The sequence below is a fragment of the Bufo bufo genome, chromosome 10 (assembly GCF_905171765.1).
Source record: "Bufo bufo chromosome 10, aBufBuf1.1, whole genome shotgun sequence".
Taxonomy (NCBI): Eukaryota; Metazoa; Chordata; class Amphibia; order Anura; family Bufonidae; genus Bufo; species Bufo bufo.
This window is the reverse complement of record NC_053398.1, coordinates 137,811,825-137,833,906: the sequence shown is the minus strand read 5'-3', so window position 1 is coordinate 137,833,906 and position 22,082 is coordinate 137,811,825. Positions and strand designations below refer to the sequence as shown.

The 22,082-nt window shown below is 46.5% G+C and overlaps 1 protein-coding gene across 1 annotated transcript in view; it reads right to left on the bottom strand.

The window, feature by feature from the left end:
• Window positions 1-695: 695 nt before the first annotated feature.
• The window catches only part of LRP3 (LDL receptor related protein 3), a 44,303-nt gene continuing 22,916 nt past the window's right edge, over window positions 696-22,082 (bottom strand). The window contains exons 3-7 of the mRNA XM_040410237.1: window positions 14,019-14,157; window positions 12,402-12,610; window positions 4,583-5,669; window positions 3,249-3,381; window positions 696-2,243 (exon numbers count right to left, since the gene is read on the bottom strand). Coding sequence (XP_040266171.1) covers window positions 1,434-2,243; window positions 3,249-3,381; window positions 4,583-5,669; window positions 12,402-12,610; window positions 14,019-14,157 — 2,378 coding nt within the window. The 3' untranslated portion in view covers window positions 696-1,433. The remainder of the gene's footprint in view (window positions 2,244-3,248; window positions 3,382-4,582; window positions 5,670-12,401; window positions 12,611-14,018; window positions 14,158-22,082) is intronic.

Genomic DNA, 22,082 nt, shown 5'->3' with positions numbered 1-22,082 from the left:
TCTCTACAGATTGCTCAGTCACGGCTGCCTGATACCTACACTTGTGGTTCTGGAAATGATATTTAGCCCTTTGGACTTAACTGGTACATTTGGAAATATATAGTAAAATAGGTTAAAATATAGTGCAACACATTTAGTTCACATAAAAGTTAAATTTTTTTCAGCTACATCTATTACCTGTAGATCTGGGCAGTCTGAGGCTGTTACTTGCATTTCTCTATTCCGCTGGCCTTTCCATACAAAATCCTTGAGAAGAATGAGCATGCTGTTTCTTCTGGTAAGTTTTAGCCGCACAGATTTTTTTCTCTGTGCACATGAAACGGGATACAAAGACCCCATTCACATGCATTGGATGTATTGTACAACGTGGTAAATCTGATGAGCAAATCCTCCTCAAATCCTGAACGTGTGAACAGGGCCTTAAAGGGGTTGTCTCATCTCCGACAATGGGGGCATATCACTAGGATTGATAGGTGCGGGTTCCACCGCTGGGACCTGCATCTACACCGAGAACAGAGCCCTGAAAGTGGTGGAGGGTGCACTGCGCATGCGCAGCCGTCCTCCATTAATTTTCCATGGGGTCACCACAAATAGCAAAGCGCTGGCTCGGCTATTTCCGTCGGGCCAATTGAAGTGAATGAGAGTGGTGGCCCGTCATGCACCTTGTTCTCTCATCCACTTCTATGGGGAGCGCTTGCCCCCATTGTCTGAGATGGGACAACCCCTTTAAAGTCAGCGGCACCTGTTAACAAATGAACCAAATACGAGGAAGATGGTGAGATAAGGCGCGGGCAGAAATGTATTCCTCTCTCCCCATTGAAAACACATACAAGCTGAGTAGGCATGTGTATGGAGAAGTCGGGAGGAACAGCTGTGGGCCAAGCAAGCCGACCATTATTTGAAGCCTTCATATGACACTGACCAGTCCTAGCCTCTTGTGGGTTATCAATTAAAACCTTTAATGTCTAAATGATTTCAGTGCAACTAAACCATTGACTATAAAAACTCTTCCCTTTCACTTGAGTTTTTCATGTAAATTATATTTTTTTTTTTATCAGATTTTGTGTTCCTTCCAAGTGCCATACAACATAAATTATAAGGAACCCCTAGGGTGAAAAGCCAAAACCATCATCATTCATCTAATGAGGTTTTAAAAGCTTATATACTGTCCAAATCAATGGGAAAACACAAGGTACCATTTCTACACAATGACTCTATGAAGGAGAAGTGCTCCTCAACATGTGACTCTCCAGCCATGTTGGGCGTTGTGGCTTTACAATAGCCAGAGCCGCAGGTAGGAGACCACTGCCCTAACACAGAAGATCTACACATGGGCTTGGACACGTATTTTAGAAAAATATATGGTTCGCGCTCAAATATGATGTTTTTCAAAAAAGTACAAAAACCTAAGCCACTGATAGGAACCAATGTAATTAGCAAATTAATAAGGATTCGTCATCACTACTGCTGCTTTCTGAGAGGGGATGCGAGGTCTGCAGAGTTGTCACTGCCACTGAGTGTTGATAATGGTTATGTACCCCCAAAGGCTCTTCATGGCAAGAAGACAAGCAGCCATGCGACTGCTCGTTCACCTGAATTCGGACATTCTTTAAGCTGTGTAAGTGGCCAGAGTTTTTTAAAGGCAATTTTAATGGGTCCTTGTTTTGTTTATGGCTATGGGTCACGCTGCTGAGACCAGCAGAAGTCCTTTCCGATACAGGCACAGAATAAAAAGCGTCCAAGAGTTCAGCCGAAGACGTCTCTCCGGGAGTTAGTCCTGGCTCTTCCCTTATGGCTGGATTAAAATAACTGTGGCAAGGATTTTCAGAGTCTGACAATGCAGAAGACAATTCAGTCTCCAGGGGTATGTGTGCTTCAGAGCAAGTCTGCAGCAGGACATCTGACGGAAGCTGCTCCGCACCTCCAGGGTCGGGATGCAAATGGTTGTCGACCAAATCAAGACTTTCTCCCTCTTGACTGGAAGTCTGAGTCTGTGTATTTGATGTTTCTGGAGGGGTTAGCGGGCTCGGCCAGGTGTCTTCACTTCTGCCGGAATCTGTTTCCCCGTACCGAGTCTGAGAAAGGAGGGATGAGGTCAGGAGAGGGATTTGCCCTCTTGCACGTGGACGATGGAATAATCTGTTCCAAAGTCTCCCCAAACGTCTTCTGGAGGAAGCCCTTCGTGACGAATGTCGCCTCATCTGTCGACGCATTGCTGTACGAATGTTCTGTAGCATCGACACCTGGAAAACATATTGTGTAGATAGTGAAAAGTGGATGGCTGTTAATCATAATAAAATTAGTGGGCAGGTTACAAGCCTCACTAGCATCGCTGGTGACGCTAGGGAGGCTCGTCCCCGTCGTGGCCTGCTATAGGCTGCTGCTCCCCCCCAACGCCGGATGTTTTGATCCGCGCAATGGGAGATGCAGCAGTGGCCGTGTGGGGATCATGAGCGACGTGGGTGCCGGGGAGCGGGGTAAGTATATTCTATATGAAGGGCATGTTTTATACTTTGGATAACCCCTTTAAAGGCATTTTCCATCTTTGAGAGTCTTTTGGGGCAACCTCCGAGACATGCAGAGTAAAGTTTACTTACCTACTTCCCGCCACAGGGTTTCTGGCTTCTTTGCACTGCCACTGCAGAGCTCTGGTCCTCTCAAGTCAACATCCGGTTTGACAGCCGCTACAGCGGTGACGCGTCCCCATTGTGTTACGACAATGGGTCACATGATGAAGGGGGAAGCGTAACCGCTGCAGCCAGTGATTGGATGCATCTAATGTCAAACCAAACCAGAGCACTGCAACAGCAGCGGGGAAGTACAGAAGAAGGGACACAGCGGTGGAGAGCAGGTAAGTAAGGTTCCCTCTGGAGGGTGCCGAAACGCCACAAAGATGGAAAACTCCTTTAAAGGGGTTGTCTAGGATTGGAAAAACATAGCTGCTTTCTTGTAGAAGCAATACTACACTTGCCCATGGGTTTTGTATGGTATGACTGCTCAGCTCCATTGAAGTGAATTTATCTGAGCTGTAATACCACACACAACCTGTGGACAGGTATGGTGCTGTTTTTGGAAGAAAGCAGCCATATTTTTCCGATTCTGGACAACCCCTTTAACACATTCCTCAGCTAAAATACTCTGTGCTGCTGAAGAAGCTGCTCCTTTTATCATCAGTGCGTGACCTTCCACTTGTCTCCATTCTCCACACCCCAATATATTTTAATCTGCTGCTCACTAAACATATTTACTTGAGAGTCACTGACGGCTGGAAAGTCTTCCACAGGAGGAATGAGTCCCTGGGCAATGAGCTGTCCATAAGAAGGAGGAGCCTCACGTCTCACGAACTCCGCCTCTAAGCGGGTCATTTGTGTTTCGAATGCCCTGAAAAAAAAGAATTAAGAAAGAATGCATTTCAACAAGTCATATAAGCTTATGTATAACAACCTTAAAGGGGTTGTGAAAGAACGGCCGGACATGTAAAGGTAGGCTTACTTCCCGATTCTGGCTCCCCGCTCCTTCTCCTCCAGGCCTGGGCTGCTCTGCTGGGCAACTTCACTGTAAAAATCTGGTTTGACACTGACAATCAGTGGCCGCTGCGGAGAACGAATCACCTTGCATCATTTGTTATCACATAAGGGTAGCTGGTCACCTCCGCGGCCCATGTCAAACTGGGTGTTTACAGAGAGGATGCCCAGATGAGCATGGCATCCTGGGAGAGGGAGGAGCGGGGAGTCAGTGCCAGGAAGAAGGTAAGTAAGCTTCCCTTTACGGTCCAGCCAAGTTGGCCATCAATATCAGATCAATGGTAGAGTCGAGTATTAGCTGACGTCTTGTAGTTCTGGCTCCATAATGGGAGAAGTGTTACCAACTATGTCGACAAGACCATGGACAGAGCTACCATGAACCAGCTGATCACCAGGGGTGCAAGTTGTCAGACCCCCGCCAATTCGATACCGATTGCCTATTGTGCGGATAGACCATCAATATTAAAATCCTAGACAACCCATTTTAATCTGATTGATGCGGGTTTGGCTCCTTCAAACTGGTAATCAGTCAGGGTACCAAAAGCCAGACTCCCACAGATTTAATATTGATGACATTTCTTACGGATAATCAGTCAATATCAAAGTCCAGGACAATCCCTTTTGGGGCAGTTTTTATGATTGCTATGGGTTAAAAAAAAAATTGGGGAATTGGGGTTTATTTAAAAAATTGGGCAGTGTTTCTTATGCATGCGGTTAAAAATCTGTCTATTTGTAAAGCTCATATGAAGCCTTATCTCTGATTTCCTGACCTTATTAACACTTATTTAAGCCATATTCTTATCAGTTTGATAAGCGTTTATAATGAGTGTTTGTGAGGTCAGGAGATCAGAGATAAGGCATGAGCAGTCAGCTCACGGAGCTTAGGAGGGACAGTCTGCAAATAGACTGACTTTTAATCACATGTATCACAATAACTGCAGACATTTTTTAATAAAGAGCAAATAAAAAAATTATTTTAGCCCAAAATTTGTAAAATGCAATCAAAATTTCCCCAAAAGTGTCCATAGCCTTTAAGGTTGAAGTATGAAAAGTCGCACCTGTACTCCCGGCTTCTAAGAGAATACAGTTTGAAGGCGCAGCCCAAGGCGATGACCAAGAGTAGGCCGCACACCAAGCTGCCAATCAGAGCAGCTGTGATGACCTTCCTAGGTACAATCACCAGGCAGTTCTGTTCATCACTTCCGTCCTGGCAATCTTCTTGGCCATCGCACCGCCATGTTTCAAAGATACACAAATTGGTTCCACAGTGAAAATTCCCTGGCTGGCACGTGAAGCAGTTTTTTTCATCAGAGCCATCTGGGCAGTTCTTCTGGTTATTGCAACGGTCAAGGTAAGAGTAGCACAGGCCGCTTCCTCCCTCGCAGGGATACTCGTTACTTTGACAAGGTTTACAGTTCTCTTCGTCTTTGCCGTTGGGGCAGTGCCAATAACCATCACAAGTCTGGCGTTCTGAGTAACAAATGTCATCAACTCCACAGGGCTGCTCCCATGGCAAGCAGTAACCTTTGACCTGGTAAGTGGCGTTAAAACCATGACCCATGCTTTTCGGCCGTGCGTGGTAGGTCAAGGTGAGCTGGCCATTGGCAGACTCGGCACTGACAGTGTGCCGGTTATTGCGGAATGAGAGGGTTTGCAAGAGTTTATCGCTCCTCTCGCCGATTCCTTCATACACTTTCACATAGTCGCTGTAGCCCAAAAGCATGTCGATCTGAAGAATGACATGGCGATTGTCTTGAGTGTCTATGTACCAAACACAGCGAAGATCTGACCGGCTGTGATCTGGGCGGAAAAAGTCTGGTGAAGCAAAGGAGCCGTAGAAGTTGCCGAGCTTTCCTCCACACTTAAGATCGGGACAGTTCTCTTCATCAGTGCCGGTCATGCAGTCTTTTACTGAATTACACCTCAGTTCATTAGACATGCATTGTGTGGAGTGAGCCAAGGTGCAGGGGAACGTTCCCACAGGGCATAAGCTGGTCCGTATCTCGGTAGAGGGATTTGTACAATTTTGTTCATCTGAGTTATCTCCGCATTCATCTACAGCATTGCACCTCCAGGTGTTCGGGATACATTTGCCATTGCTACACAGAAATTCATCGGTCAGACACGAGGTCAGTCCCATTTTTCCTTTTTAAAACAAGACATAAATATTATATTATTCAACAAATATCAAATGGATGCATTAGAAATGGAGCATCATGTAGCATCTATAATGGTGGCCCAGTTGTTTGCATAATCTAGTGTGGGGTTTCGCTCTGGTAGATAGGGTAAGCGGGTGCAGTACAGAGGCAAAATACAAGTTCTTAACTCAAAACGTCAATGTTTATTCACACTTGAGGTAATTGGTGTTAATTCACACACAATGGAAAGTTCATATAACAGTTCTGCCTCCAGTAGTCCACAGCAGGCTTTAGGGGGTCTGTTTCCCCAGCATGCGGCTCTCAGCCCTCCATAACGGCACAAAGTCTCAGATCCCAAAAACAGAGACATCTCTGCTGAGCCCAGCTGCCTATTTAAGGACAGCCAGGTGCTGCCAAAACCCGGACAGGCACTGGAAACCAGACTAGCCGCACATGCTGGGAGGAAAATACCTGCCTTGCCAGATAAAACCCCTCACTGTGTCACACTAGCAATGCGCAAGCCATATTTTTAATGTGACGAAATAAAGTGTGGGTGCTGGATCTTCCTTCTCAACTTCATTGGTATATGTCTTATTTTGTTGCGTTGCTTATCCACATATGCTATAGATGTCTGACACTTCTCACCTCATGGACCCACATCAATCTCTAGAATGGGGCCTTACTTCTGTCTTCCGTGGTCAGAGGCTGACCTACAATGGTTTTCGTAACTCCCATACAAGCGAGTGGGAGCTATGGAATTAGGGTAGCACAGCACGCTTAACTGTTTCTGTAGTCCCGACCCCTGTGGCCGCCACATCCATGCCGACCCCCCGTGGTAAGAGCCACCTGGATGTGGCGACTACCTCTTTAAGTGTGTTCTACAGCTTGGCATTGATTATCTGGCTTTGGAAAGAAGAAGACAGAAGTTAAAGGGGTATGCTCTACTTATGAAGTGATAGTATATCACTAGGATATGTAACTTTCATGAATGAAAGAGTGCAAGGGTCGTACCCCCTCCATTAATAGATTGATAGCATATCCTAGGGAAGACCCAAGCTTGATTGGTGGGCAGAATGGTAGGAATGGATCACGTCTCGATGTCTTACGAGGCACTGGTGTCACATGGGTAAATCATATGACTGCTGCCATCTTGATTGCCATTGACGTGATGGCCGACAGCATCCACTGTTTATACACAGAATCCATGGGCAGCAGGGGACCCTGAACTAGGCTGCTTGGTGTTTCCTATGCCCGCACCTAAAATTTTTGGAAATTTAGAGATTTTTTTCCACCCCTTTGAGAAGGTCATACCCATAATTTTTGGCAGGAGTGTATATGGTGCCCTCCCAACTAAAGGTGGCCTTGTGGTTCGCCCGGCGGTCGTTTCACGGCAAACTTTGCGCGTTTGCGATTTGCCGAACATGCGAACATATGGCAATGTTCGCATGCGCCATATTCTTTTGCATTGCGCTGAACTTTGACCCATGACACATCCATCAGGTGGGACAGGACAGCCAATTGAGACGTTTCAGCAAATGGACACACCCCCGCCATATAACAAAACCTGATCTGGCAGCAATTTTACATTCTGTGTTTTGCCAGTTTAGGGAGAGGTTGCTTTGTGGAGCAGGGACAGACTGTTAGGGACACCAAACGCTAGCTAATAGGGCCACAAAAGTCCTTTTAAGGACTGGTATAGGTGTGTTATTGATAGGTGTGATATACTCAGGGGTGTGATATATTTATAATATACTTTCTAACATAGAAAGTACAGTATATTATAGTGCATTTGTATTGTGCAGCAGTTGTGTGCGGTTCTACTGAGATTCCACAGCTATACAGAGGGACAAACGCTATTGGAATAACTAATTGCAACTCGTGTGATATACCTGTTGCCCCAAAAAAAACTAATTGAGGGGGTGTGATATACCTATAATATACTTTCTAACATAGAAAGTATATAGTGCATTTGTATTGTGCAGCAGTTGTGTGTGGTTCTGCTGCGATACCGCAGGCATATAGAGGGACAAGCGCTATTAGAACAACTATTTGCAACGGGTGTGATATACCTGTTGCCCCCCAAAAAACTGATTGAGGGGTGCGATACACCTGCCTCCACAAAATACTGATTAGAGGTTTGATATCCCTGCTTCCACAAAATTCTGATTAAGGGGTGCGATATACCTGCTTCCACCAAATATTGATTAAGGGGTTCTATATACCTGATTCCACAAAATACTGATTGAGGGGTGCGATATATCTGCTTCCACAAAATACTGATTAAGAGGTTTGATATACCTGCTTCCACAAAATACAGATTGAGGGGTGCAATATACCTGCTTCCACCAAATATTGATTAAGGGGTTCTATATACCTGCTTCCACAAAATACTGATTGAGGGGTGCAATATACCTGCTTCCAAAAAATACTGATTGAGGGGTGCGATATACCTTCTTCCACCAAATATTGATTAAGGGGTTCTATATCCCTGTTTCCACAAAATTCTGATTGAGGGGTGCGATATATCTGCTTCCACCTAATATTGATTAAGGGGTTCTATATACCTGCTTCCACAAAACACTGATTAAGGGGTTTGATATACCTACTTCCACAAAATACAGATTGAGGGGTGCAATATACCTGCTTCCACAAAATACTGATTAAGGGGTTGGATATACCTGCTTCCACAAAATACTGATTTGAGGGGTTTGATATATCTGCTTCTACAAAATACTGATTAAGGGGATTGATATACCTGCTTCCACCAAATATTGATTGAGGCCTGCGATACACCTGCTTCCACAAATACTGCTCTTCTCTAGGGACTTTGGTGTTACCGCCACAGATTGAATGCAGGCCTGCCTCTCCTTCTCCTCCTCCTACTCCATCCTCCGTCTCCTCCTCGGCTGACTCCTCCTTTTCCACTGCTACCACCTCTTCTGCTGCACCCCCCAAGCTCCCCAGAACCTATTCGATGTGCCAGGTGAGACACTGCCATGCTGTGCTGCGGCTGTTGTGCCTGGAAGCCAAGAGCCACACCGGTCCTGCACTGCTTTCAGGTCTGCGGTCACAGGCCAATGCTCAATTTGCCAATTGGTAAAGTGGTGTGCGACAACGGTGCCAATCTGCTGAGCGCGCTGAAACAGGGCAAAATGACACACGTGCCGTGAATGGCACACGTCCTGAACTTAGTCGTGCAGCGATTCATTGCCAAATACCCCGGGGTCCAGGACATCTTGCAGCAGGCCAGGAAAATCTCTGGCCATTTTAAAAGATCTTACACGGCCATGGCTCGCCTTGCTGACGTTCAGCGGTGAGACCACCTGCCCGTCAGACGTCTGATTTGTGACTGCCCGACGCGCTGGAACTCCACCTTGTATATGCTTGATAGGCTGCTCCAGCAGCAACGTGCAGTTAACAACTACCTGTACGAACTCTGCAGCTGGGGAGCTTGGTTTCTTTTCACCGCGCCAATGACTGCTCATGCGCGACGCATGGAGACTTCTGCGGCGATTTGATGAGATCCCCAAACAGGTCAGTCACAGCCAGGGCGCTATCAGTGACATCATACCTTACGCCTTCTTTCTTGATCAAGCCATCGAGGAGCAGGAGCTGGAAGATGAGGAAGCCGCAATGCTGAATGAATTCCCAGGGGAGGCTACTCCATCTGAGACAAGTCAGCAGGAGCCTGAAGAGGAGTCAGAGGAGGATGGTGGCTGGGGGGAGGAGGAGGAGCAAGAAGAGCAGGCTTGGGAGGGGGACTTTAAACTTTTCGGGGATCCCTGGTGCTGATCGTGGCTGGGGGGAGGAGATCGAGGATGACATTCTCCTGGGCGCTCCACCACTTCCAATTTAGTGCAAATGGGGGCCTTCATGCTCCAGTGTTTGAAGAGGGACCCCCGTATAAAAAGCATGAAGGGCAAGGACCAGTACTGGGTGGCAACGTACTTAGACCCCCGGTACAAACACAAAATGGCGGACATATTACTAGCATTACAAAGGGCTGTCAGAATGCAGCATTTCCAGGCCTTGCTGCGAGAGATGCTGCATTCTGCTGTTGCGGGCGCTGGCAGAGGAATTTCCACCCACAGCGAAACAGGTGCGGGTACCAATCCTACCGCGCCTGAAAGAAGAGGGCGGTTTGAAGATGTGTTGGTCACTCGGATATGAGATCATTCTTGCAGCCAACCCATTGAGAGCCGCCCTCCCAATCCAGCCTCAGGGAACGCCTAGGCCGACAGGTGTCCGACTACATCGGACTGAGAAGCGAGGAACCCCTGGACTACTGGGTGTGCAGGCTTGACCTGTGGCGAGAGCTGGCGCAATTTGCCCTGGAACTCTTGTCTTCCCCTTCGTCGAGTGTCCTGTCCGAAAGGACGTTCAGCGCAGCAGGGGGGATCGTGACCGATAAGCCTAGCTCACGACAGTGTGGACTACCTCACATTTCTAAAAATGAATGAGGCATGGATCTCGTAGGAATTCAACACCTGTGACGACCACGTGTAATTGAATTTCCTCATGCCAGCCCACACATATCCGCCACCACCCAGAACAAAGAATGGTCCTAGTCTTATGTATATACAGCGGCATAAAAGGCCTTTTCTGTCAGGTGAATCCCTAGTTTTTGGGGCCTGTACTGGCCTACAGTAAAAATTGTATCCAGTGACCACATAATGTACCTCCAGCCACATCATCACAAGTTCTTTTCTGTCAGGTGAATGCCTAATGTTTGGTGCCTCTACTCCAGTGGCCTACTCTAAACATTTTATCCACTGACCACCTAATGTACCTCTAACAACATAATCACTTGTTCTTTTCTGTCATGTCAATGCCTAATTTTTGGGGCCTGTACTCCTGTGGCCTAAAATAACATTTTTCTAGGTTCCAGCAGGGCACGTTTTTGAGAGTTTCCCTTTAAGACGCATAAAAATGGCCCCTCATTAAAATCCATATTTATTGTGGGAATTTTTTACCATTGATCCCCCTCTGGTATGTCACTGTCCATGTTGTGGGACTATTTGTGCACTTCTAGTAAGTATTTGGTGGTTGCAAATATGACCTGAAAGTTTTTCAGGTTTCGCCTGCCATTAAAGTCAATGGGGTCCGCCGCGAATGCGCGGTTCGTGAATATTTAATCGCAAACGCGCGTTCGTGAATTGTCCTGGCTGATGTTCGTCCATCACTACTCCCAACTATCCCTCAAAGGCAGATTTGGATAGTTGGATCTCAACATGCCTGATCTTATTGTTCACAGGGAGATAAGCCTCTGCAAGGGTTGTCTGGCAGCAGCTTTCTCCCCATTCACCACACATGCATGCTTGTCACCAGTATTGGACAGTCGGCTTTACTAGTCTTTAACACTGTTCTCCGGGACTAGAAAAAAACGGATGCTCTTCTAAAAGCAGCACCACCACACCTGTCCATGGGCTGAGTCTGGTATTGCACCTCTGGCTTGTGGAAAGGAGTGGTGCTGTTTTTGGAAGAAAGCAGCCATCTTTTTCTAATCCTTGAGAACCCCTTTGATCTCCACAACACATTTCTTTAACCTATAGGTAAATGCTAATCTGTAGGTGACAATGAGAATTTTTGCACCATCATTCTAACAGCTCGGTGACAACTTTCACTCCAGAAAATGAAAAAGCGTTTAGTGTGCGGCGATCCCATTAGTTGAACCTGCGGTACCGTAGTTACAACTGTAATGACAATTGCTCAGAGTACTCTGCTTATTCTTCACGGCTTGAGGGATAATTTCTATCAAATTCCACTTCACTTAAGAGATTTCATGCGGACGCGTCCTGTGATTTACAACACCTCCGCTCGCCTGCCAGATGGATATTAACGAGAAATGTGAGAGGTGCGGAAGGAGAAGAGATGCATGGAACAGAGCCCTGATGAAGATTGTAATGGAATATGAAATGGACAGAAGTGAGTCTGGGTATACACAAGAGTACATCGCTCAAAGAAAATAAAATGGAAGCAATTTTGCAGTGAAGTATAAATGGAATTACACAGGATTCACTTTCAATCACAGTATGCAAAGAATAAACTATACTAGAGATGCCTGGTCTTGGGGTATCATATCCTCCTTTGACCAGTGGCCCACTGACAGACGATGCGGCTGCCTCCTATGCTGCATCAATGTCTTTGTCACTTTACATGCAACCAGGTACCGACAGTATTATTTTGAGTTGCAATACTCCACACATCACAGACAGATGTGCAGCTGTTTCTGGAAGAAGATCAGGGGTCAGCAACAGTTGTGAAACTACAACTCCCAGCGGCTTTTCTTGGTAGGGGCGTAGCTATAGGGTTTGCAGAGGTAGCACATAGGACCCACTATGTGCTACCTCTGCCCCGAGGGGGCACAAAGACCCTTGTGCCACATAAGAAGATACCGGTTTTATAGTGCATGTTGGTCAAGTTACACCTTCCGCTGGAGTAAAGGGGTTAGGTCAAGAATTTGGCATGGCGGGGGTGAGGGGGGGGGGGGGGGGGGGGCGAGTTGCTGTTCCAATTTTTGCCTCAGGCAGAATGAATGTGCTTCCCTGGCCACAAAGCACTGAGGGAAGGGGGGCCCAAGCTGAACTATTGCACCAGGGCCCATGGGCCTGTAGCTACGCCCCTGGTTCTCGGAGCATGCTGGGAGTTGCAGTTTCACAACAGCTAGACTGATACAGGTTGCCGACCCCTAGCCCAGGCAATGGTTAGAAGATATTCCCTTGTATGTGATTATTCATACCTCTAATATACGACAGCCGGAATCCCTGAGACTGCCCTGAACTCAAGGGATCTGAGTGAAAGAACATCCAAACATGATCCCGCAATGAAATAAAGGCTGGGGGGATGGTAGATCCGCAGACTTTATACCCTTCCCTTTTTGAAGACGGACCGATCAGTAACCAGTCGATAGTGCACTTGTGAGAATCTTGAATATCAAAATTCTTAAAACTGCAAAAATGCAAAAAGGAGAGAAGAAAAACAATGTTAAAAATGCCTTTTACATGGGTGAGAAATTTAGAATAATAAATGCATTGCAAGCAGCTCCCTAACATATGTCTATTAGCCAAATCGCTTCTTTTTACAAACCATACAGAGCAGTATAGACGTCACTAACTGGAGAGTAGATGGGAGAATATGAACTGGGAAAGAGCAAGGAACTCAAAGGGCCATTCCCATCTGGAAATCCTTCACCTGAAGGCAGACCCACTGGTGGGCATATGATTGCCAGGGATCAGGCGAGTGAAACTTCTGCCAGTCTTCTCTTTTTACTTGCCTACAGGAAGCATTACGCATATGAATGGGCCACCATCCAATATATGGTCCCATCATGTCCTCTGGGGTGAGAGATGGTTTTTGCGGTTTGCTCCAGCTAACAGATGTCTAAAAAGGGTTCTTGGAAACCATCAGCAAGCAATTCCATATATACTGACCCCAAGTTCTTCCAATCACTGGTTCCTTTTAACATGCATTAAAAGTATACTGTATTTCCATTAAAAAGTGTTCACACAATTATTATAAAAGGAGTTATCCAAGATTATTAAATGCCCCCCATATGCCCGGGCCCCTCACACTGAATATACTTACCTGTCCCAGCACGGCCGCCGCTGCTTCTCCCCGTGCGCGGATGAAAACATGTGGTGTCAGGGGGAGCAGCCAATGGCAGGCGGTGGGTCGTGGGTGACACTAGGGAGGCTCGTCCCCGTCCTGCCATTGGCTGCTCCCCCCGACACCCGGGCACCAGGAGCGGTGCAGGGAGCGGGGAGCCAGTTAAGTATATTCATTGTGAGGGGCCCGGGCATATGGGGGCCATTTAATAGTCTCATTCATCAAGGCCTTCTGTGCAGAAACCTCTGTAATATTACATGACTAGTCACGCCAAAGTCGTTATTTTTTGGCTGGTCTCAGTTCTGGCTGGTAGAGGAGTGGGCCTGAACCAAGACCCCCTTCTATGCCATTCATATGTCCTACAAGGAAATGTGTTGTATTGATGAATCAACCCCTTTGGTGCCCTATCTAGGCGGAATTTACACAGCCAGATTGTTAGGGCGATTATCGGAAACGAACATTAGTACAAATGTTTGCTCCTGATAATCGGCTGCCCAGAAACAATGAATTTGTAGGGGGATGAGCCATGACAGTAGCCATCAGTCGTCTGCATACTGTGGAGGCGATCTCTGCATGAAACCGGAGCTCTTCACCTCCACAGACGAGCAGGTATCTAGGACGGAACGCTTCCTTCCCCATAATTGCCTGCATTACATTAAGGCAACAATACGGTGATTCATCAACTGACATCATTAAACTGCTGAGGCGTATTTGTGATGAAAGTGACTGCTAATGTTGATTAGCGACTCACCTAATTGTTATGACGTCTCCGTGGTCTCCTTGGATAAACCAGCTGCAGTTCATGGTAGGGGGGTAGTTCAGGGGCCATGCGGGACTATAAATGACGCCTCTCCGTTCTGTGTGTTGCTCCAGTTCACCATTACAAGCAGCTGCCAAGGTACAAAATGCATCCTCAGACAAATTAAAGAGTTTAGAGACAAAAAGACATATACAGTTGCAAGAAAAAGTATGTGAACCCTTTGGAATGATATGGATTTCTGCACAAATTGGTCATAAAATGTGATCTGATCTTCATCTAAGTCACAACAATAGACAATCGCAGTCTGTTTATACTAATAACACACAAAGAATTAAATGTTACCATGTTTTTATTGAACACACCTTGTAAACATTCACAGTGCAGGTGGAAAAAGTATGTGAACCCCTAGACTAATGTCATCTCCAAGAGCTAATTGGAGTGAGGTGTCAGCCAACTGGAGTCCAATCAATGAGATGAGATTGGAGGTGTTGGTTACAGCTGCCCTGCCCTAGAAAAAACACACACCAGTTCTGGGTTTGCTTTTCACCAGAATGGGTCCGCATCCAAGCCGCAAAAACTGTGGCTCGGATGCGGACCATAACTACGGTCGTGTGCATGAGGCCTTAGCTGTGTGGGTCCTATGTCAGAAATAAACATGCCCCAACTGCAGCTTAGGGGTGAAAGCACTGACAGTGAGACCTCTCGAGCCATGACTGGCCGCAGACCTCTCTGCTTTGGAAGAGGTGCTGCCCTGACTTACGTCATCCTCCTATAGACTTGCAGTATCTTCATGTGCTTAGCCCAGCTGATGCCAAAAGAGTAAGAAAACTCATTATATCCTATGCCCTATGTCCAGGTGCAACCATTGTGGCTGCATAAAAATTCAAGAAACCTGAATTGCCCATGACCCTGGCACTACAGTTTTGCAATGTCCTAAAAGTCCTAGTGCAATAACCCAGTGGATCACAGCGAAAAGGGTTAATATTGTTAAAGAGTTAATCCTCAGGTTTACTGTGATTATGATGTGCACCACTGTAAATCCCAAAATGCTCCATCCAGGAAGGAAATAGTTAAAAGAGTTTTCTGACATTTTAATACTGATCACCTATCCTCTGAATAGTTTATCGGTATCTGATCAGTGGGGGTCTGACCCCTGAGACCCCCACCGATCAGCTGTTTGAGAAGACACCGGAGCTCCTATGAGCGCTGCGGCTTTCTCGCAGCTTACCAAGCACAGTGCTATACACCACCACAATGGATTTGAAATGAAACGAACTAGATGTGCTTTACCTGCAGACTGTCAGCTTTAATTTGAGGGGATTTACATCCAAATCAGGTGAACGGTGCAGGAATTACAACAGTTTGCATATGTGCCTCCTACTTGTTAAGGGACCAAAAGTAATGGGACAGAATAATAATCATAAATCAAACTTTCACTTTTTAATACTTGGTTGCAAATCCTTTGCAGTCATTTACAGCCTGAAGTCTGGAACGCATAGACATCACCAGACGCTGGGTTTCATCCCTGGTGATGCTCTGCCAGGCCTCTACTGCAACTGTCTAGAGTTCCTGTTTGTTCTTGGGGCATTTTCCTTTCAGTTTTGTCTTCAGCAAGTGAAATGCATGCTCAATCGGATTCAGGTCAGGGGATTGACTTGGCCATTGCATAACATTTCACTTCTTTCCCTTAAAAAACTCTGTGGTTGCTTTTGCAGTATGCTTTGGGTCATTGTCCATCTGCACTGTGAAGCGCCGTCCAATGAGTTCTGAAGCATTTGGCTGAATAGGAGCAGATAATATTGCACGAAACACTTCAGAATTCATCCTGCTGCTTTTGTCAGCAGTCACATCATCAATAAATACAAGAGAACCAGTTCCATTGGCAGCCATACATGCCCACGCCATGACACTACCACCACCATGCTTCACTGATGAGGTGGCATGCTTAGGATCATGATAAGTTCCTTTCCTTCTCCATACTCTTCTCTTCCCATCACTCTGGTACAAGTTGATCTTGGTCTCATCTGTCCATAGGATGTTGTTCCAGAACTGTGAAGGCTTTTTTTAGATGTCGTTTGGCAAACTCTAATCTGGCCTTCCATTTTTTGATGCTCACCAATGGTTTACATCTTGTGGTGAACCCATTCACTCTGGTGAAGTCTTCTCTTGATTGTTGACTTTGACACACATACACCTACCTCCTGGAGAGTGTTCTTGATCTGGCCAACTGTTGTGAAGGATGTTTTCTTCAACAGGGTAAGAATTCTTCGGTCATCCACCACAGTTGTTTTCCGTGGTCTTCTGGGTCTTTTGGTGTTGCTGAGCTCACCGGTGCGTTCCTTCTTTTTAAGAATGTTCCAAACAGTGGTTTTGGCCAGGCCTAATGTTTTTGCTATCTCTCTGATGGGTTTGTTGTGTTTTTTCAGCCTAATGATGGCTTGCTTCACTGATGGTGACAGCTCTTTGGATCTCATCTTGAGAGTTGTCAGCAACAGATTCCAAATGCAAATAGCAGACTGGAAATGACCTCTGGACCTTTTATCTGCTCATTGTAATTGGGATAATGAGGGAATAACACACACCTGGCCATGGTACAGCTGAGAAGCCAATTGTCCCATTACTTTTGGTTTCTTAATAAGTGGGAGGCACATATGCAAACTGTTGTAATTCCTAAACCGTTCACCTGATTTGGATGTAAATCCCCTCAAATTAAAGCTGACAGTCTGCAGGTAAATCACATCTTGTTCGTTTCATTTCAAATCCATTGTGGTGGTGTATAGAGCCAAAAATGTTAGAATTGTGTCCATGTCCCAATATTTATGGACCTGACTGTATATAGTGGTTGTACTTCATATCATGCTCAGCCCCATACACTTCTATGAGGCTGAGCTGCGCCTAGGCCACATGAACGTGTCATCACATGGCCTCACAGAAGCGCTGCTGCCTTCTCAAACAGCTGATCAGCAGGAGTCCCGGGTTTCGGACCCCACTGATCAGATACTGATGGCCTAACGAGAGGATAGGTCATCAGTATTAAAATGTTGGAAAACCCCTTTAAATCTGACAGTTCTTTAGATAGTTGACGGGAGACAGGCTTGTCCTGTCCCCACCACCACAAGTTCTTTGTGAGCTGCTGCAAAGTAGGCCTAAATAAGGCTACTTTCACACTACCGTTCAGAGCGGGTCCGTCTGATGTCTGCTCAGACGGATCCGCTCATATAATGCAGACTTGGGATCCGTTCAGAACGGATCCGTCTGCATTATATTGTAGAAAAAATTCTAAGTGTGAAAGTAGCTTCAGACGGATCCGTCCAGACTTTACATTGAAAGTCAATGGGGGACAGATCAGTTTGAAAATTGAGCCATACTGTGTCAACTTCAAACGGATCCGTCCCCATTGACTTACATTGTAAGTCTGGACAGATCCGCTTGCCTCCGCACGGCCAGGCGGACACCGGAACGCTGCAAGCAGCGTTCGGGTGTCCGCCTGCTGAGCGGAGGCTGAACGCTGGCAGACTGATGCATTCTGAGCGGATCCGCGTCCACTCAGAATGCATTAGGGCAGTACGGATGCGTTCGGGGACGCTTGTGAGCCCCTTTCAAACAGAGCTCACAAGCGGACACCCGAACGCTAGTGTGAAAGTAGCCTAAGCCACATCCAGGAACACACCATTCCTGAAAGTGGAAAACTGCCAGAAGCCAACCTTACTATGGATTCCGCCCAGAGAGAAGGAAGCACTGAATATTTATCCAGATGTTTGACAACCAAGGATGTTCTAGATTGAAATAGAAAGGTAAACACACGTTTATGACAACAGGCTTTACTGCAACTGGAAAGGGTTAATTGCGTCCGGTGTCCGCCACACTGAGATTGCACGCTTGTGGTTATTTTGGAAGGATTACAAAGTGCATTTAGAAAAATCTCAGAGAGGATTACTACCATCATTGCCACCTTCTATATACAGCCTTTCAGAAAAGCCTGCTCTGTGTAATATCTGAAAACTCTGTCCGCTGTTTGCATCTCTACTGTAATTCTGCAAAAAGACTTTATTTATCATAACCAAACAGGCCTGGTCACTGACTCCACCATCTAACTGCTGGCCTCTCCTTGCCTGCCCTCCTGCCTTGCTCCCTGCTACTGATTCGCCTAACATCAAAGCCACCTCAGCCACCACCAGGCAGGAGCCCCCAAAAGTCCAGGGTGTGCACCAAGGCAAGAATAGGTGCACCCTCCACTCAGTGCATTCGCAGCCCAGGGAGCACTAGAGGGATTAGCCACTGTGAGGACAAAAACCATCCTCATTGCCACCACTCCCTTCCTCTCGAGCTCCAGGCACCGCGGCTCCCGAGGGCCCGAAGCACTGCACTAGCACACTCCCTACTCTCATGCAGCATCAACCATAGGTTGCTCAGCTAAACTCCCTAGTGCTGGCATCAGCAAGACCTCTTGAAAACCACGATGAAGAAGAAGAAGAATAATAACTAGATATAACACTGATTTCACAGTTCACATTACTGCTGTGCAAGTGACGGCAAATATGAGAAGAAAATCAGCATGGTTTCAGCCTAGCCCTGGTATTCCCAGAGGTCCGTATACCTTGTCTTGCTATTACAGCTTTGGGAACGAGCTGCGGGTCTCCTGAGACACTACTGAAGTGAAGAATTGCTAGCTGTAGATTGAAACCAGGATGTACACAGACAGCAGAGCACCATATGGGCCCCAATGCTTTAGAATAAGATAGGGCAGCCATCTTAACAGCCTCTCAAACTCAGCCCTAAATATACAATCTAATACCTAGGGTATTGGGCAATGGCGCAGGATGCACATTACAATGCATTCGGAAAGTCTTCAGACCCTTTCACTTTTTTCAAATTTTTTATTGCTCACCAGCATACATCATGTTCCAAGGCATAAATTAAAAGGTACACTGACCATTGCAAAAAGACAAAATGAACACAATTTTGTCTCTTTCCCCCATCTGGATGTCATCACTACTTTAGCAACGATATCTATCGACATCAAGAGTTTGCAGTTGCTCTCAATTTGCCTAAAGTCCCTCTAAAAATCAGCTCATAAATACCAATCTGTGAATCGGAAATTGAACATGATTTTTTGAGTCTCATCAGAAGTCAAATGGTAGCACATAAAGCTCTTCCATTTATTAAGAAAGACTCTAGAAATTGTTCTTTGTGTTTTCAGCTTCTAATTCCATAAGTAGAAAGTGTTTCAATCTAATATATAAAGCTGAGTGTATGTATGTGTGTATGTCCGCTAAAGGAATACGCACCGTCGCATTTACAATCACGAAATTTGGCACACAGGTACATCAGGAGTCTGGGAAGGTTTTAGACCGGGTCTCAGCTCTCTAGCACGTACCGTTCCTGAGATATTCCCAAAAAATGCATTAGCCAATAGAAGCCTGGTCACATGACCCTTATCAGCCAATAGAAGCTCGCAGGCTGTTAGCCTCCAGATACATAGTTTTACACCAGGTTTCCATAACAACCCAGGCATTTTTCTTCACTGCTGTAGGTCAGCTTTAAAGGAAATCTGTCACCAGGATAATCGCTATTGAAGTAAAGCCATGGCCTAATAGCACTTAGTGCCTTATTTCCAAATGTGTCTTTGTTCCAGCAATAGATGTTTTTTATCCTCTGAAAATCCAGTTTATTTAGTATGCAAATGAACCAGTAAGGTGCCCAGAGGGGCGTCATTCTTGCAGGAAAGAGCCCAGGCACGCCCCCTGCCACAATGTGTCCACCCACCCCTCCTACATCACACTCAAGCCATAACTCTGCCCCCTTTTCCCTGCTCCCAGCATGAGGGCGTGGCTTGGCTTCTTCCTGCAAGAGTGACGCCCCTCTGGGCACCTTACTGGCTCATTTGCATACCAAATAAACTGGATTTTCAGAAGATAGAAAACATCTATTGCTGGAACAAAGGCACATCTAGAAATAAGGTACTAAGTGCTATTAGGCTATAGCTTTACTTCAATAGCGATTATACTGGTGACAGATTTCCTTTAAAGGGGCAGGTGTCACGCCCTGCCTTGTGGGTGGTTTGAGGAGATCTGTCAGAATTGCTGCACGTGACTCGACCTGATAGTTTGTTTGTTGTGGGTTTGAGCACCGTTCCACCTTCCCCCAGGTGGTGTTCTTTTGGTGATTAGGGAAGCTATTTGTACCTTCCTTTTTCCCTATAGCCTTTGCAGGTTATAGTTCTACCTTGTGTGAGTTTTGGATGCTTGGTGGATCATCTGCTCCTTCTCGTATCAGATAAGTATTTTCCCTTCTCTTTTCCCTTTTGGTTTCTGTTTTGTCTAGGCCTCTAGTGGGGACGCTAGCGCCTTCGGTGGTAGAAGGCGCTGGGTGTCTCTTACCCTTTTTCCCTATTACTGAGGGTCTGTTTAGTGTGTTATAGTCTTAGGCACGGGGACATATGTATATCTACCATTGAGGTATGCACATGGGCTTAGCAGCCTAGGGAAAGTGTGTCAGGGATTACTAGGAGGTGATCTTGTTTTTCCCTAGCTTGTGGGTCCTAGTCCGTTGTTTAGTTTGTCTTTCAGTTTGCTGTTCCCTTCGCTACCTATCGTGACATTATAACATGCCATACCGTAATTCTTTGCAAAATGGAGACTATTGATGCTTTGGTTGATCGCATGCAGGGATTGTCTTTGGAGGTAGCTGACCTCCGCAATTCGGTTGCACGGTGTCAGAGTACTTTGGCGTCTGGTGCCGCCGGTGGAAACCAGGTCTGCCTGGAACCTAAGGTTGCTCTCCCTGATAGGTTTTCCGGGGCAAGTGATAACTTTGTCCGGTTCAGGGAGTCCTGTAAATTGTATTTTCGTCTGTGTCCGATTTCATCTGGAGACAAAAACCAGAGAGTAGGGATTATTATTTCTCTGCTAAAAGGTGACGCTCAGTCCTGGGCTTTTTCTCTGCCGACCTGTTCTCAGTCCCTCCGGTCGGTGGATGAATTTTTCGGAGCCCTGGGCCAGATTTATGATGACCCTGACCGGGTCTCCATGGCTGAATCTAAGTTGCGCAGCTTGTGCCAGGGAGAACGCACTGCTGAGTCGTATTGTGCTGAATTTAGAAGATGGGCGACTGACTCGGAGTGGAATGATCCTACACTCCGTAGTCAGTGCTGTCAGGGGCTATCTGAGAAATTAAAAGTTGCATTTCAGGAAAAAACTGATTCTTTGGAGGCGGCCATGTCTTTGGCCATACAGATTAATAGACGTCTTAGGAAGAGATGCAAGGTTCTCTTCAGAAAGGGGGTGCTGTCTGGTGGGGAATCAGTCCCTCCTGTCCCTTGGGGTACTTTGACACCTGAATTAGGGGCTGGAGAGGAGCCTATGCAATTTGGTAAGGTTACTTCTTGCTCTGGTAATAGGAATTTTAGGAAGCTGAATCGACTGTGTTACTTCTGTGGTAATAAAGGTCAGTCAGCAGCTACTGGCCAGCCAAGATCTGGAGGAGACATCCGCAGCTTCCTCCGGTAGGCGGGCAAGTAGTGATGAGGAGAGTGGCATGGGAGCTGGTGTTGCGAGCGGTGAGGCTCCTGACCCAGAGACCGTTGAGGAGGACATCAGTGCAAACAGTACTCGATGATGATGATGATGATGTAGCTGATCGCACTTGGGAGCCGGGTGAATTAGGGGCTTCATCATCTTTGGGAGAAGAGGGTGGCAGCTTGCCCGTGAGGCAGCAGCAGAGCCAGCAAGGTGGTAGTGTGGCCGGGAGTCAGCAGTGTGGCAGCAGTGGGAGGTTGGGAGCCAAACGTACCCGGAGTAGACCACCCACTTCGCAGGAGCCTACCTGCCCAAAAAGTAGTGGTGCAGGGGTTCACGGAAGCAGTGGCGGTAGCAGTCAGTCAGTGCGGGGTGTGTTGGGGGTAAAATCACAGACTCGGCGGTGTGGCAGTTTTTTGTTAAGCTGCCGGAGGAGGTGAATATGGCCATTTGTAGAATCCGTAGGCAGAAGGTGAAGCATGACCAGGGTGCCAATGTTGGCACCACAGCCCTGCTTCAACATTTGCAGCATCACCAT